Raw genomic sequence first — 15,399 nt, 5'->3', positions numbered from 1 at the left:
AGTTTACATTGAACATGGAGTGTGCTGAAATCATTTGAGAGATTGGCTATGTGGGATTATATCTTGCAGGGTAGCTCAATGACGTGATGTGTACAGTGATATTTCTACAATTGGTTTACTTTAAACTTTCCTAGGCTCTTATTCTTCTTTGTTTCGGGCTGTCTTGCGCACACTCATGCTTGTAGAAAATCCTTTAGGTTGTGCTGTCAGGCGCAAACATTGTTGCTATTTATTTATTTTTATAGAAGCGATGTGTATGTTATCGGGGGCACACAGTAGGTAACTCATCTGTACTATTTGATAGTATGTACATGACAGTGTGGTTGTATGATCATCTCTATTTATATTATCTTATGTATGTAACTATTATTCTGTATCACGATCCATATCGCCTTCCCGTTGATTATGCACATCTTTTGTCTTATTCCATTCTTTTCGTTCTAAGTGCTTATCGTCCATTTTAAGGATCTGGTTGTGTTTTCCCCCCACTTTCTTGCTAGAGGAAAATCCTCCAGTAGTTAATCATGTTGAGACTTGTCTTTTGCTTGCTCGCCTAGGCTCTAATTTAGTATCGAGGCATTTTGTTCTTCGGTATATCCTCGTGTGAGGGATTAGCATTTTATCTTGTTTTATGTCTATATTGTTTCGTGTGCATCTGGGATCTTGTATACCATAATTTTTAGCAGAGATGTTGAGTATTTGTTGGGTTTATTTCCTTCTGTACTTGGTTGTATTTATAGTCTAGACTAACATGCTAAAGTTTTAGGTAGTGGTGATAGCCTTCGGCACTTCAGCATGCCTAAGTTCAAGTGCAGGATATATAGATGGCCCTAAAAACTTGGAATAAGACTCTGTTGTTGTTGTTGTTGTTAGTTGTATTCAAACATTGTGTGGTACCGTGTAACGTGTAGACGACCAAATGTCTTTTTGTAAGGCTTTAATGTGTAGGTAGGGTTTTAGCATGGCCCATCAGCACCTATTTGGGTAGGCACGCGGCCAATGGGCCGGGCCGGGTGACCGACGAGCCTACCTGACCGAAGGCATATCACACCCCAACTATCAAAGTTGACGCCTCGAAGGCTCACAGCTTTTTTTTTAAAAATATTTTTTATTAACAGTATCAGTTTTATTCTGTTTAAAGTAAATTAGCTGCTTTCCTTTATTTCTTATAAGAACATCCTTAATTGAGCAACTGCAAAAATTTAAGGCTAAATATTAGAAAAGCCCCTTAATTTTGGATGATCATCAGAAAACCCCCTTTAACTTTCAAAATATCAGGAAAAATCACCTTAAGTATAGGGATTATCACAAAACCCCAATTAACATTTACATTTCATTAGAAACCCCAACTTAACTTCCAGATTCTTTCAGAAAATCCCTCTAAATTAGGATTATTTTTTTGATGAAATCTGAATGTTAAAGGGTTTTTGCTAACCTCTAAATTTAAGGAGTGTTTTCTAATACTTTGAAAGTTAATGAGGTTTTCTGGTAATCATCCACAGTTATGGGAGGGTTTTATGATATTTAGCCAAAATGTAATGTAGTAGTAAATGAATAACCAACATTGTCAGAAAAAGAAAAAAGAAAGAAATCCACCTTCCAGAGGTAAAATAAATGAATAAATAAACAATAATAATAACAAAAAGTAGCGTCTTCTGCTTCATGCCAGCTTTAACACAAAAATGACAGTCCCTCGTTAAAACCTTTTCTCAAAGCGAGTCAATAATTATTTGCCCCAAAATAGGGCTGTCCTAACCGTTGTAACCGTTAGGCAAATCATGACCTCAACGGTTAGAACCGTTGGGACTAAAAAAAGGACCGTTAGGACAAATCGCATTGGGGCTAAGCCAGCCCCAATGGTTGTTAAACTTGCCCTAACGTTTCTAACCGTTGAGGCAAAATATTTGCCCCAACGTTTCTAACCGTTGGGGCAAAATATTTGCCCCAACGGTTAGAACCGTTGGGGCTAATATTTGCCCCAACGGTTACAACAGTTAGGACTGTTAGATAAATAAAAAAAGAAAAAATAGCCAAAAATGTTATGCACAAATACTCAGTTCTTGCCTACTGCTGAAAACACTTTGAATAGCTTGTTTGGCTTTGCCTACTGCTGAAAAAAAACATATATAAGAGGTACATAATAAAATCAAGAAAGAAGAAAAGCACTCAGCTCTTGCCTACTGGTGAAAACACTTTGAATAGCTTGTTTGGCTTTGCCTACTGCTGGAAAAAAAACATATATAAGAGGTACATAATAAAATCAAGAAAGAAGAAAAGCACTCAGCTCTTGCCTACTGCTGTAATCAGAAAGAAACGAGGAGAAGTAACAGGACTTACTTCCAGACAATACAATCAATAGCAGCTTTATATTTGGTTTTGCCTGATGTCACCTGGAAACTTGTCTTTGCTGTTTGTTTTGGTACTGGAACCTTCACTGCAACTCCCAGTGCAAACATTTTAGCACCAAAGACACTCTTTACCTATAAAGTAACACAGTAAGATCAAATTAAAAATGTAAGTAGAGAAACTGGTATCAACTGAAGAAGAAATTAGGTCTTAGCAAAATAACAAATTAATAAAATATGTCAACATGAAATCACCATGACAGCTAGAAATAAATATCAAATTTAAAAGAAATCAGGATTATCCCAATTTCAATCTGGGCATTTAACCAAAAAAAAAAAACAGGAGCAGAATGTTAAATCATCCATGTGCATGTTTCTCTAGCAGGACAAATAGAGACGCAAACTACATGTTAAATCATTAGTATCATGGAAGGTTCATGCTTCATAAAATTATATGTGAAGAGTGGTGTTATCTGTAATTTATCCTTCTAAAAATGACAATACAGGTGAGCTAGGTGCCACTAAATTAGTTGAGGGGTGCTAGTTAAATGTCGTTAGTTGCTTTGTTGATAGTAAAATGAGTGGTTAGATCAATTTGGTTAGTCCTAATCAAAATATACATATCTAAGTAAATCTAGTTCTTTCATCTTCTATGCATTAATGTCAGGCCATGCAACATGTACGCAGGATGAGGTGATACTCCAATATTCAATTTCTCGTCTTTGTTAACTGAACTATTCCAACTTGCATTAATAGAGAATTACCATGAACAGTTTTTTCAAATTGTCAACTGAACTAATCTAAATTAAATTTAATTAAACTAGCTAGTCTAGTTATTCTTATTCTTTTGCAAATGGAACTTAGTAGAACAAAAAACTAGAAGGCCAATTTTTCACCTCAACGGTAACAGGAGCCAAACACTATACACTAAGCATCCCACTCGAAGTTATGCAATCAACCTCACTCAAATACTCAATCTCATTACTCCAAAAATGGCCCAACTCTTCATAGTTTGTATTTCTATGCCATATATTTTTTTGTAGAAACTCAAAACAAATTATGCCTTGGTTACAAAATGTACGCTAAAATCCAACATAACACGAACAAACTAAGTTAACCTTATTTAACATAACAGGCAATCAAAAAAACTGTCCACATTGACAAATTTACTTCATCAAAGCATGATGCGACACTAGCACAAAAGCAATCTTAATTGTAAGAAAGGTTGAAAGATTTACTTCATCAATTCAAATTCACCATCCAGAGGCACAAAGCTGACTGTCTTTTCTGAGTTGAACCTCATCAGATTTACACACTGATGAAAAGTGACATCATCAAGTTCAATGGTCTTGCCACTAGGGAAAGGGGAAAAACTGTTAGTTTACTCTAAACTGTCATGCTAAAGAATCAAAGAAGCTAGTAAATCCTGATAGAAGAGAACAAGATGTTAAGCACAATTCAATAATGTGTTGGAATTTTGCAAGAATTGGAATCGTGCTAGAATTGGAATACTTGTGATCCATGCAAGAAGCAGCAAGAAAGACGCCATTTGAACCTTGAGATAGAGAAGATATCACATGCAATACCTGATTGTTCTCCATGAGTATTTGTGGAACTAGACTTGCACCTCAAGTCACAAAAGGAATACTAATATTACTTTAATAAGCTTCAATATACTGATATCATAAGCTTCAATATACTGATAGCATGCCCATAGATGTTACATTTTGCATCAAAGTTTATTTCAAGCCACTACAATCATCACCCATGAGACTTATAACATTGGCATACTATTCCATTGGTTCATCTGTAAAATGGAAATTAATAAGCTAGTAAACCATACAATCCAAGTCAGATAGTCGCATATATTTTCTTAAAAATGACAATTGCAATTTATGCAACAAGTTATAGCTATATATAGTTACCACCACAATGCATCAAGTGGACCAATTCTATTTGACTAAAACTTCATATATAAGGGGTGAAAAGCCACATTAACCAGTTTCTTGATATATAAGGGGTGAAAAGCCACATTAACCAGTTTCTTGCCACAACAATCAGGATGTGCAATTTGCTTTCCAAAAAGCCTAACTTAGCAGAATGTAATGTTTCTCTTACCATAATTAGCCAATAAATTGTTAGGCATTAATGAAAAGCAGGTTACAGATTAGTAGCCTCTTAGCAGGAGACGTCTCTCCACATTTTTTGAACATTTTTGGACGCTAGCAATTGCATTGGCTATCACAAAGTACATGCAATATTTTTGGAAAAAACTATGCAAAAGTTGAGGCCTCCATGACATGGAATTATCTAATCACTTGCGCAACAAGAGGTAAAAAATCACTTGTCTAAACTTAAAAAGAGTTCTATTTGATATGCATTGCATATTGCTTATAAGCAAGTTAAAAATGACAAATATTAGTCTGATCCTTCACTACATAAACGAACTGCAAGAGGTTGTCTACCACCCGTTGGGGCCAGTGGCGGATCTACAAAGTTAGCAGCGGTGGTTCAAAATACATATTAATTTTTTTTGGAAATAGTATATAGACAGGGTCAAGGCCGAAGTTTGTAGCTGAGAGAACTAGCAAAGCTATAGATATGTTTGTTGCAAGAATTTTCAAAGTTATGTGTATTTAATGTTTTCTATTACTTTCTTAGTAAAATAAATTTTTAAAAGACAAGAAAATAATAGGAAAAAAGTTAATAGAGAGAAAAAATTATGAAAGAAAATCATAAAATTAACTAATACAATGAATATTCATGTAAATTTAAAAAAGATTATGAGAAAAATAAAATTTTATCCAAGAATGAAAACCAAATCCAAAAATAAACAACCTTAGCTAAGCAATGAATTAAACAAAATAATCAAAATTCGGGATTCGAAAACCAAATGTCCAATTGAGTTAAAGAAAATAAGCAATGAAAACAAATATAAACAATAAAACCCAAATCTGGGATTCGAACCCAGAACCTTACATTTAAACAAACAACCTTAACTGTTACTGCTTATCCACTAGGTTGTAAGTTCTACTTGTTAGTATCTGAGATATATATAATATATAGGGTTTTCTGAAATTTGAGGTGGTTCATATGAACCACTTTGAACTAACATGGGTCCGCCCCTGGTTGGGGCTGATAAAACGAGCCCCAAAGGTTCCTACCACCCATTGGGGCTGCCCCTGTTTGTACTAGACCACCATTTCCAGCAAACTTTTTATTCCTACAGAGCCGCCGCATCGTAAATACCTACATCGATCGTTCGTTCTTCTTGCCCTGACTTTTCCTTAAAACCCCAGCTCCGATTTGATCTCTCTCTCTCTTCCGTCTCCATCTTCCTACGCTTTTCCTAGCATGGTTGGTAGTTGACGCTTTTCTCTACGCTCGCTCAGATCGGCATGCAATTGACAGCTTACGGTGTTCTTTGCTCGATACTTCATAGTTAAGCAAGGCCAGAGCTTCTTTAAGTACACGCATGGAAATTAAATGAAAATAATAATAATAATAATAATAATGTGCGTCGCTCACTATTCATTAATTTTTTAGGTAGCGTGCTTAGTGTTATGCCATGCACGTTAACTTAGGGTACTCTCCAAGCACGCTCAGACGGGTGATGCTGCTGATTACTATCTGGTGCTTGCTATGAGCTTCAATATTTAAGTTTAGTCAGATGAGAACTAACAATGTTTTGGACCGAAGTTAGTTAGTTACTTGGTATATATGCTTTCTTCTAGCTTTACTTTCCCATGCAATGCATCCAATCATCCAATAATGGGTTAAATGATAAATCTGTAGAGCTCCCAGAATAACAAATCAGTAAAAGACAACAGTTCTATTAATCAAGAAAACTGCTAGTTCAAAGAAAAAAAATTAACAAGGAAACATATCGTATCATCGGAAACTGCAAGTTGAGAGAGATAAAAATCAACAGACCCCTCCAAAATATTTTCCTGAGTTGTATTATAGCTATAGCACATAAGTACATGTACCATGGTTCAGCAAAGTTTTCTCCTTGATTGTCAGTTGCGCATAAAGATGAACCATTAACGGAGCGCTGGAGGTTGAGAAATTATTCGGGTGTTGTAGGAACTGCAGCTGCCACACTTATGACCGAGGATATGAAACATACGTTCAGTGGTATTTTCGCATTGATGACATCGGATCTGTACCTGTAGAAATAGAGGATTTTATGTTCACAGAGAATGCAACAAAAATGATAATGTCGTTGATCTAATGGAGGACACAATTGGGTAGCTGATCAAAAAGCTACTTCATACTTGTACTTATCCATAACCTCATCGATGTGATGCAATTTAAAAGGAAATTGGTGATGCACTGACCTTGAACCGATAACTCAGGGGCATTATCATAGTGCGTATCTGGAAGAAATGAAAGAAAAAATGTTAAAGAGTGGCGGAGAGAGAAGGATATCTACATTTGTGGTTAAGAAGAAAATCGAATGTGCTCTAAACTGAAAATTCAAATCAGCTGGTAAGTTTGGATAAGCAATCACAGCAAGGAACTTTCAAGTACAGAGCTTTTTGATTGGAAGAACCTCAGGAGTGTATTTACACAACTAAAATACGCAACTATGCATGTGGCAATTCTTTCCAAGATTGTGTGCTTGCGACAAAACTAGAGTATAATTTTTCACTTCTTAGCTTATTGCTTTCCAAATATAGATTATACTACGTTGGTTTCTAGGTAAAAGAATGACACTAGACGGTTTTAAAGAAAAGATGGAGATGGCATCTATTTATTTAAACATCTAAGTATGTGCATATGACATACACAAAAGTATAGTTATAGTTTATTGGCAATTTATCAAGTTCCCTTACGAATTGAAGAAAAAGCCAAGCCAAGCCAAGCAAAAAAAAAAAGAGAGATTATAGTTTATTGGCAATTTATCAAGTTCCCTTATGAATTGAAGAAAGCCAAGCCAAGCCACAAAGAGAGAGAGAATAGAACATTGTTGTAAAATCTCTAAATGAAGCACATTCCACTTTAGTTTCTCTGAATTAATATAACATCAAACTACCTTCTACTGCATGCATGCATGCATATTAAACCATATCATGCGCAGATGACTCCATGGTATTAGTATATTGGCCAATAATCAAACTTCAGGTCTTTTGTGAAAGTTCCTATCTCTTACACTCTACAGTTCCAAAGGGAACATGAATATTATTTGCTTTTCTTTTTTTTTAGTGGTTGGTGGTTTTTTCTTCTTCTTTTTTTCTGCGGGAGGAGGGGGTGCGAAGTATATTATTCGATTTGGAATAATCTAAAACAAAATTGCTGAAAGCATTAGTAGGATCGGACCATGTATAGCAGGCAGAGTTGTTTTTCATGTATGAAAGTACAAGTCACCTTTCTTCTTAAGCTCATCCTCCCATCCACAACAGAACTATTCAATAGTTGGCAATTAACATCTAGAATGAGTGGGAAACTGCGAGCAAAAATTTTGTATGTACACTCTCCAAAATCCAAATTTGATAAACCTACCATCTTGCAATTGGACAATAAGAGTTACATTTATCAGTACTCTTTATAAAAATATTTCTTAAGAAAATTGAATTTGTACATAGTTTCTCCTGATGACTAGCATTGCCTCTTAAGTAGAATATTATATTCCTTTCCGGTCATGATCTCCAAGGGAAATATTACAAATCCTAAACATTCAGCATCAAGCATCAAAAGCATGAAATCAAAAGCCAAATGAGATTAAGGCAAACAGATTTATCCATCAATGTGAACCATTAAGGTACTCCTTCCATGTGTTTGGAGTACTACTAAGTGAAATTTCAAGAGTTTGATCAGTTTCTACTGAACTATATACCTTTTGGTTTTGGTTCGATGAGGTCAGATTTCAAACTTCTCCAATGCTATCAAGCAAAAGAAAAAGATATTTCCTTCATGTTTGAAGTTGGGGTGTTCAGTATACCTAAATATAATATACACCTTCATTCATTTTTACATCCACAAATCCTAATGAGCTTATGTTTACCTCAAAAACCTTCAATATGTAGATCATTTTGCTAATATAAGTTTTCTTTCATATGACTAATAACAAATAAAATTATTGATAGGTGTCAAGCACACATAAATCTAGACAAAATATGCAAGTATTATACTTATGTATTCGTATTTTAGTTATATGCTGACGTGTGCGAATTTTCTTTCTTATCAACTGCACCCATCCTGTTTCATCCTTCCAATGACTCAGGTTTTCAGTTTGAGCTGTCTATGGATGTATTATAATAGAAACATATTTTGCATTCAAAACTCATACAAGCATTTGAACTAGTAAAGCTACTGATACCTACAACTCTTGATCATCCCAATACTTCTTATTAGATATTGATAAGCATGAGTTAAGAACACAAAGCCTCAGTATGTCGAAAGGTAAGAAGTGTTTACCTCTTGATCGAGCTTTCTCCAATGCCTTGCCATATCTACCACGGACTTGGAGCACATTGGACATGTGTATCTACTGCAAAAGAAAGAAAAACAAAAAGAACATTAATAACATATAAAATTTCCCTTCTTAAACACCAAAATCAAATTGGATTGGGTGTCAAATTAGTAGGTACTACAGTTTAGTGGGGGGATGAGGCTTACTGATGATGATTCAACATTCCGGCCAGACATTCAGAGTGCATTGTGTGCCCACATTTCAAAACACTTGTCACTTTTAACGAGTCAAAAAGATACTGCGACATAGAATCTAACATTATGATGTTTCAGATTTCAAATGTAGAATGTGAAAGAATATCACGAAACTGTACCTCAGCACATATGGGGCAATTCTGTTTCATTGAGTTCTCCACACATGTATGCTTACCTCGTAGAGAATTTGAGTAGCAGGAACCTATAGATAATTTCAAATGGACAAAGATATGTAGATTAACAGAAAATTTCGACTAAAGAAGATGTATCCATAAAATGTAGATAACGAAGTGCCATGAATTTCATCTATTCCATCCCACATGCACTTGAGTACAATCAGATAGAACAATGAGCTCAACAAAAAGACAAAAAAAACATGTATATACAACGTCAACAAAAAGGAAAACAAGATGTCAGCAATAAATGTAGATAACTATTCATTGTTCTAATAGAAGTCTAGTTCGTCATTAATAGAAAACAATTATCAAGAAAAGCAAACAAATTCAAACATTTATCAAGAAAAGCAAACAAATCCAAATATTTATCAAGAGAGAGGCACATACCACACATTTCGCAATGGAAGAAATTATCCTGCCCTCCAACTCGACAAATACCGCAATCATCACAGTGAAACTGCCCTTTCTCAGTGTCGTCGTAAAATTTGCAGATTTCACAGAAATACTCCCCCATGTTTACACCACACTTTGTACAAACTTTGGTAACCTAAAATCACCCCAACTCTTACAATAATTCCCAGAAGGAAAAAGAATTTCAAATAAACAAAGATAATTCAGAAATTTTACCCGCTGTTCAGTATCGCAGACCAAACAAATCACCTAAAAAATCACAAGAAATAAAAAACTTGAGAACAAATAATAACACATCAAACCCAAATTTAAGAAATAAAAAAGATACATATATACCTTCCAAATCAATTATATTTGAAATCTTTAACTCCCAAATCTCAATATTTGCAATTTTACCTTCTAATCCTCCCACATTGAGCCAAAGCACCCTAAAACTTAATCAGCTTTTGAATGATGGAAGCGAGAGCAAAAATCAAGAATATCCTAGAAAATATTCCTTTTATCATAACTTTTGAGGTATTGCAAAGCAAGAGCAAATTGCACATAACCCCCCTCATGCACACATAAACCCCCTCATGCACACCTTCACTTGCACTTAGTACCCCTTAAATCAGATTGCCCATTTTTAGAAAGATGGTTTGCAAGAAACACCCCCTCTCCCTCAAGAACTGAGGGGGTCGCCTCCAATTTCAAAATCAATACAAAATCAAGGTGGTAAAATTAAAGATTCAAAATCAATCTCACCTTCTGAACATCGTGCCGGCAGAGCGTGTGCCCATCAACCTAAACCCAGTACAAAACCAACCATCAAGAACAAAGGACCAAGGGGATCAAGAAAACAAAAGACGCCATCTTTTTCCCGCCAAAAAAACAAGAAACTCACGTCGGATTCATTGTGGCAATGGCGGCATCCGAAAATCTCGTTGCAGCAAGGGGCTCGGATCTTGCATCTCCTCCTATAATGATTGCACCTACGAAAACCCTCCCAAAAAATAACGGAAAATACCAAAAAAAATTACGAAAGAATCGGCATTTTGATCAAAATTCTACCCAAACTCGAGCTTTCCGAAATCGAGGCGAGATTCGGGGGTGGAATCCATGATAGACCGAGGAGAGCGAGATGGAGGAGGGAGGATGGAGAAGCAGAGTATTAATGGAGGGGGTCCATGAAAATTTTAGGAGGTTTAGGGTGCTTTTGTGTTATTTTGGAGGGTGGATAATAAAAGGGAGATGCGGATTGGGTCTTTAATGTTACTAGTCGTCTACAGTTTTGAATATACTACAATATCCCAGTGTGCTACAGTAATAGTTTCAAAAAATCTGTGTCCAGTTTCCTATTCGCTTCAGTAAATGATATAGTAAATGCTGTTGTGGTATTTACTGTAGCATGAATAATGAATCTTGAGTTCTTCTATTTGTATAGTGGAATAGATTTTGGGATTAATGTGCTAATGTAATGATAGATATGTTTTTCTATGCATCTTTAATGTTACGCACCAATATCATCAAATATTTTTTGCTTTTTTAGCATGGGGTTTCAAAAAAATTAGAGCAGATAAAACCATCACCGCGAATGATAGACCTCAAAGAAACATCTCTCTATGTATACAAGTATACCGTGTACGTCAACGACTAATCTTTCAAAATGAACTATCAAGAATTCACTCTGTTTGCCATATAGGAGCAATATACATTTACTCTACCGATATCTCTTAGTAGCTCATTTTGTCAAATAAGATTGTAATAAGATTCGGTATATTATTAATTGTTCGATGAAGAAACTAAACCCTCAACCGCCTTTAAATATGAGCCGTATACATGCTTTAAAATGCTTTTCAACCATTCAAAAAAAATCTTATGTCACAATATCGTTCAATTGCTCATTAAGTATTTCAGGTCAAAGTCCAAGCTACAACCTGTACTTTTGCATTTACACATATGAATGTAGCGCTATCAAGTTACAATTTGCAGTCATGTCGCATTCTGGAACTAGATAAACCAATAAACCCAGCAACCCATGTTTTATAAACCCTCTAAAAAAACCCTTTTACAAACATAAACATTCTGAAACCCACAAAACTAACTCCATATACATCATGCTACATACTCTGATAAACATGATGTATGAACACTTTGGAACAATATGATCTCAAACTTAGATATCTCTAAGTTGTCGGAGGTTCATGGGAGATATGTACTTCACCTCTCCATCTACTAATTTTTTCGCAATTATAAGATTTGCAGCCTCGCTTGGATGATAGGGATCCCAAAATACGTATTTCGAACGATCATCACACAAGCTTGAAGCGGGACCACACGGTATTATACCTGCAAATTGTCCTCCGTTGCCACAACAAGCTTTACTTGACGTTTGAAATCCTGCAAATTTTTTAAGATTAAAGAGTCAAGAGTGCAAAAAGTATTAACCCTTTATTCCTCATCATAACTTTGAAGTTTTGGCTCAATGGAAGGAACTTTAGTAAGTGGTATCAGAGTCAGGCCAATGATTTGTAGTCGTGTAGACGGTATTGAGGGGTTTGATGTAGTGCTATCAGAGACTAGTCTAGTGCGGAGCCGAAGTGATGACATCGGTATTAAAATGTTTAGATAGTACAAGACTAGTAGCAAGCCAGCTCGTACGGGCATTAGGATTGATGGTATATTAGGATCTCACTGTGCATATATTATATACCGCTAACAACTTTGAAGTTTCAGTGTAGCAGGAGATTAGTACACATGAGTTTTATTGCGAGCCAAAGAGAAAAGGATACTGACCGTATTTCTGGTAATTAGCAATGAGCTCCATGACGAGATCATAGACATTAGCAAGCACAAACTTTGCTCCAGGCAGATTTTCATTCAATTCAGTGAGCAGATCTCTTAACCTGCCATTGTATTGCCTTGCTAGTTTATCTGCTAAGCCCACACATTGATTTGCCTGAAGCTGATTTATAGTTTTCTGATATGGGATGCATCCAATTGGCCCCACATTTCCCACCACAAATTTTCTTGCATCAAGTGAGTAAAGCCTCTGTATTGGGGAAAAAACATACATGAGGAATAATCATATTAATATGTTTGAAGTAGAGGTGCAAACAGATGGGATACGGATCAGATATGACATTTGTCATATATGTATCTCTTTATTAATACATATGCATAAGGAAAACATGTATCCATATCGCTCGAAATCCGATCAGGTTAGATTGAAGGAAAAAAATACATATATATCAGATATGACAGAAGCATATAAAACTCAAAAGTATGTAGGACATGACAATACGAATCGTATATACCTAAAACCCTAGGATTTGATCTCTAGAACACCAATATTTACTTCAAATTTACCAATCAAAGACAAACATAACTTGAATTGTCTAATCTATATGGATATAATCAGACATCACTATCTAAATCCATGTACATAACAAATAGATATCTATATTCATTTTGTATCTGGTCAAAATATGGATTCTTAATATCTGTATCAGTATCCAATCTGATATGGATACAGATATATCTGCAAATATTCGTGTTTGTTTGCATCTCTGGTTGTAGGATACCTAAGAGTAATTTGACTTTAAGCTAATACGGATATTTATTTATTTTTCTAAAAGTTGAGTAGAAAAGGTTAAGAAAATTACATTTAGTTGACCCCTCAGGGTGGAGATGAGCTGATCAACAAAACCATCAGGAGTCTCAGATATCCTCTCTCCTGTAGACAGGACTGGCAGTAGATAATTATTGAGGAAATCATTTGCTCCTATAGTTACCGAGAAAATCGCCTTCCTCGTTACATAATCTCTAGCTTTGTCCTTTCCCAACAATCCATCAATCTGTTTTCTTGTGATATTGAAGTAATCAACTTGAATGTCCATCCCAAGCCTATTGATCTGAGACAAAACATGGGAATTATATATTAATAATGATTATGATTGAAAATTTTATGTAAATAGAAACAGGAATTAGATTGATGCATACAAAAATTCTCCCTGTGCCATTCAGAATTCCTCCACCGCCTGATGCATAGTTCACTCCTTGGAGTATAATTGGTCCTGTTGTATTCGGGTCTAGAAATGGTTGTGCATATCCCTTTTGCCCCAACATCTCACCTACACATGCAAAAAAATTAAAACTCAGGAAAATTTGAAAATATTTTGTTTAATTTAAACCTCATATGGTTTTTTACATTTACAGATGAATTGATGCATTTGTTTGGTCTATGTTATGCTGTTTTCTTAATCGCTAAATAGAAATTATACATGTACTAGAAAGGCATGAAATTTATATCTGAGAACAAAACTTTCTGAATAACCTATAGAAATTGCGGTATAACACTACAGTATGAGATGTTTTCCATTGTTTTCTTCTGATATTTGAAGTTTATGCTTACTGGCACTGTATCTTCATAGTCTCTTTACTCATTCTGATTTCTTCTCCATCAGTGTATGGAAATATATAAATAAAAAAAAGAAAGTTTTTATGAATATTAATTTCTACCATGAAACCCAAGAGAAAAGTATGCATCAAATTCAGTACTACTCGAAGTACTTCATAGACCGAAACACAACAAACATAGCTCCAAAGATTAGCGTTCAGCTTTTTCTTTTATGAAGAAAAGATTTGTATAACCCTGTAATTAGTTTATGTACTAATTCTCATATATATTTTCTGTCCTAGTCTTACATGCAAAAAATGTACACGCATGAAAGCTACTCATATTAGCTCATAATCATCAACATAAAAAGAGAGGAAAAAAGAGCATGCATACCAACGATATCAGCAATAGTCCTCCCATTAGTATATCTCCCAGTAGGCTGGCCACCAGAGGCTGTAAAATCTATCCCATTCGGCTGTATATCAGCCTTTGACAACGTCGGTAACCAATTATTATTCCCAGCATCAACCAGAGAGTCTCCAAACACAAAAGAAGCCGACGTTGCATTCTCATCGCATCTTATGACTCCGACCAGAGTGCAGAGCACGAAAAGCAGTACTAACGCCATTTCCTTAGCACTCTGAACTCTGCTAAGAGTAATCCTCTTGAAGTTGTGCACAGAGTTTATATATATTTGAAAGTTGGTCTGGGGGTTCATCCACACTTAACTGCTATTCAAACATGTGCTTGTTTGGATTCTTGGTTGGCTCTTTGGACGCATAATTAAAGACCCCACTCAAGAAATAGAGGATGAAGTTTCAAGTTTAGGTGGATTTCGGTTGCATATTAAGAGTACAAACTGTAGAAGATAACTAGTGGGGGGATGATCAAAACTTTGGTCAGAAATGCCTTTGTAAATAATTTGTGTTGATTTTTGTGGTAAAACGAGTCATGAACGTAAAGAAGTAAAAAGTCTCAAAGATAGACAGTTAGGCAGCAGGTTGCTTAGTTGTTTGGCTTGCAAATGATGTCATTTGCTTATCAGGGGCTTAACACATGTCGTATATTTTTTGGAAAATAATTAACATAGTTACTTCTAGATGCTTTTCCTAATACATTCCAACTTTGAATTTATTGATGAGGTGTTGATATAAATCTCCAAGAAAAGTAAGAAAGAAAATGAAAACGGAATGTTTTGGGTTATCATTTTTGTGAGAAAGAATGCCAACTGGATTGCATCTCTCTTTTTTTTTTTTTGGCAACCTAACTGCAGGACTGGGGCCAGAGTTCAAAATGGTTGGTCATCAAATTTTACAGATGCCCTCAATTAAAGGGGCTTTAGTCGTTAATCACCAGTTTAGTTCAATGAGATTCTGATTAAAACCCTATACGTTTCCAAGTGCTTTTAGTTGGGGTATAG

The 15,399-nt window shown here is 35.4% G+C and overlaps 2 protein-coding genes and 1 long non-coding RNA gene across 3 annotated transcripts; all 3 read right to left on the bottom strand.

Annotated features, from left to right (window-relative positions):
• Positions 2,086–3,696, bottom strand: LOC109829682. The gene is made up of 3 exons (XR_002244116.1): positions 3,584–3,696; positions 2,338–2,480; positions 2,086–2,220 (listed from the first exon to the last, which is right to left on the bottom strand). It is a non-coding gene; the product is annotated as an uncharacterized LOC109829682 (long non-coding RNA).
• Positions 6,153–10,824, bottom strand: LOC109829680 (E3 ubiquitin-protein ligase MIEL1-like). Its single transcript, XM_020396724.1, has 10 exons — positions 10,652–10,824; positions 10,485–10,572; positions 10,346–10,384; positions 9,818–9,850; positions 9,578–9,737; positions 9,134–9,216; positions 8,967–9,058; positions 8,766–8,838; positions 6,686–6,724; positions 6,153–6,514 (listed from the first exon to the last, which is right to left on the bottom strand). Exons 1-10 carry the CDS (start codon positions 10,699–10,701, stop codon positions 6,389–6,391), a joined length of 783 nt encoding a protein of 260 aa, XP_020252313.1. The 5' UTR covers positions 10,702–10,824; the 3' UTR covers positions 6,153–6,388.
• LOC109831792 (GDSL esterase/lipase At2g23540-like) lies at positions 11,448–14,708 on the bottom strand. The gene is made up of 5 exons (XM_020399226.1): positions 14,373–14,708; positions 13,583–13,713; positions 13,246–13,494; positions 12,377–12,632; positions 11,448–11,980 (listed from the first exon to the last, which is right to left on the bottom strand). The coding sequence occupies exons 1-5, from the start codon at positions 14,695–14,697 to the stop codon at positions 11,757–11,759; spliced, it is 1,185 nt and encodes a 394-aa protein (XP_020254815.1). The 5' UTR covers positions 14,698–14,708; the 3' UTR covers positions 11,448–11,756.

Source organism: Asparagus officinalis, chromosome 2 (genome assembly GCF_001876935.1).
Source record: "Asparagus officinalis chromosome 2, Aspof.V1, whole genome shotgun sequence".
Classification (NCBI taxonomy): domain Eukaryota; kingdom Viridiplantae; phylum Streptophyta; class Magnoliopsida; order Asparagales; family Asparagaceae; genus Asparagus; species Asparagus officinalis.
Note: the sequence above shows the minus strand (reverse complement) of the source record. Positions and strands in the feature narration are given on the sequence as shown.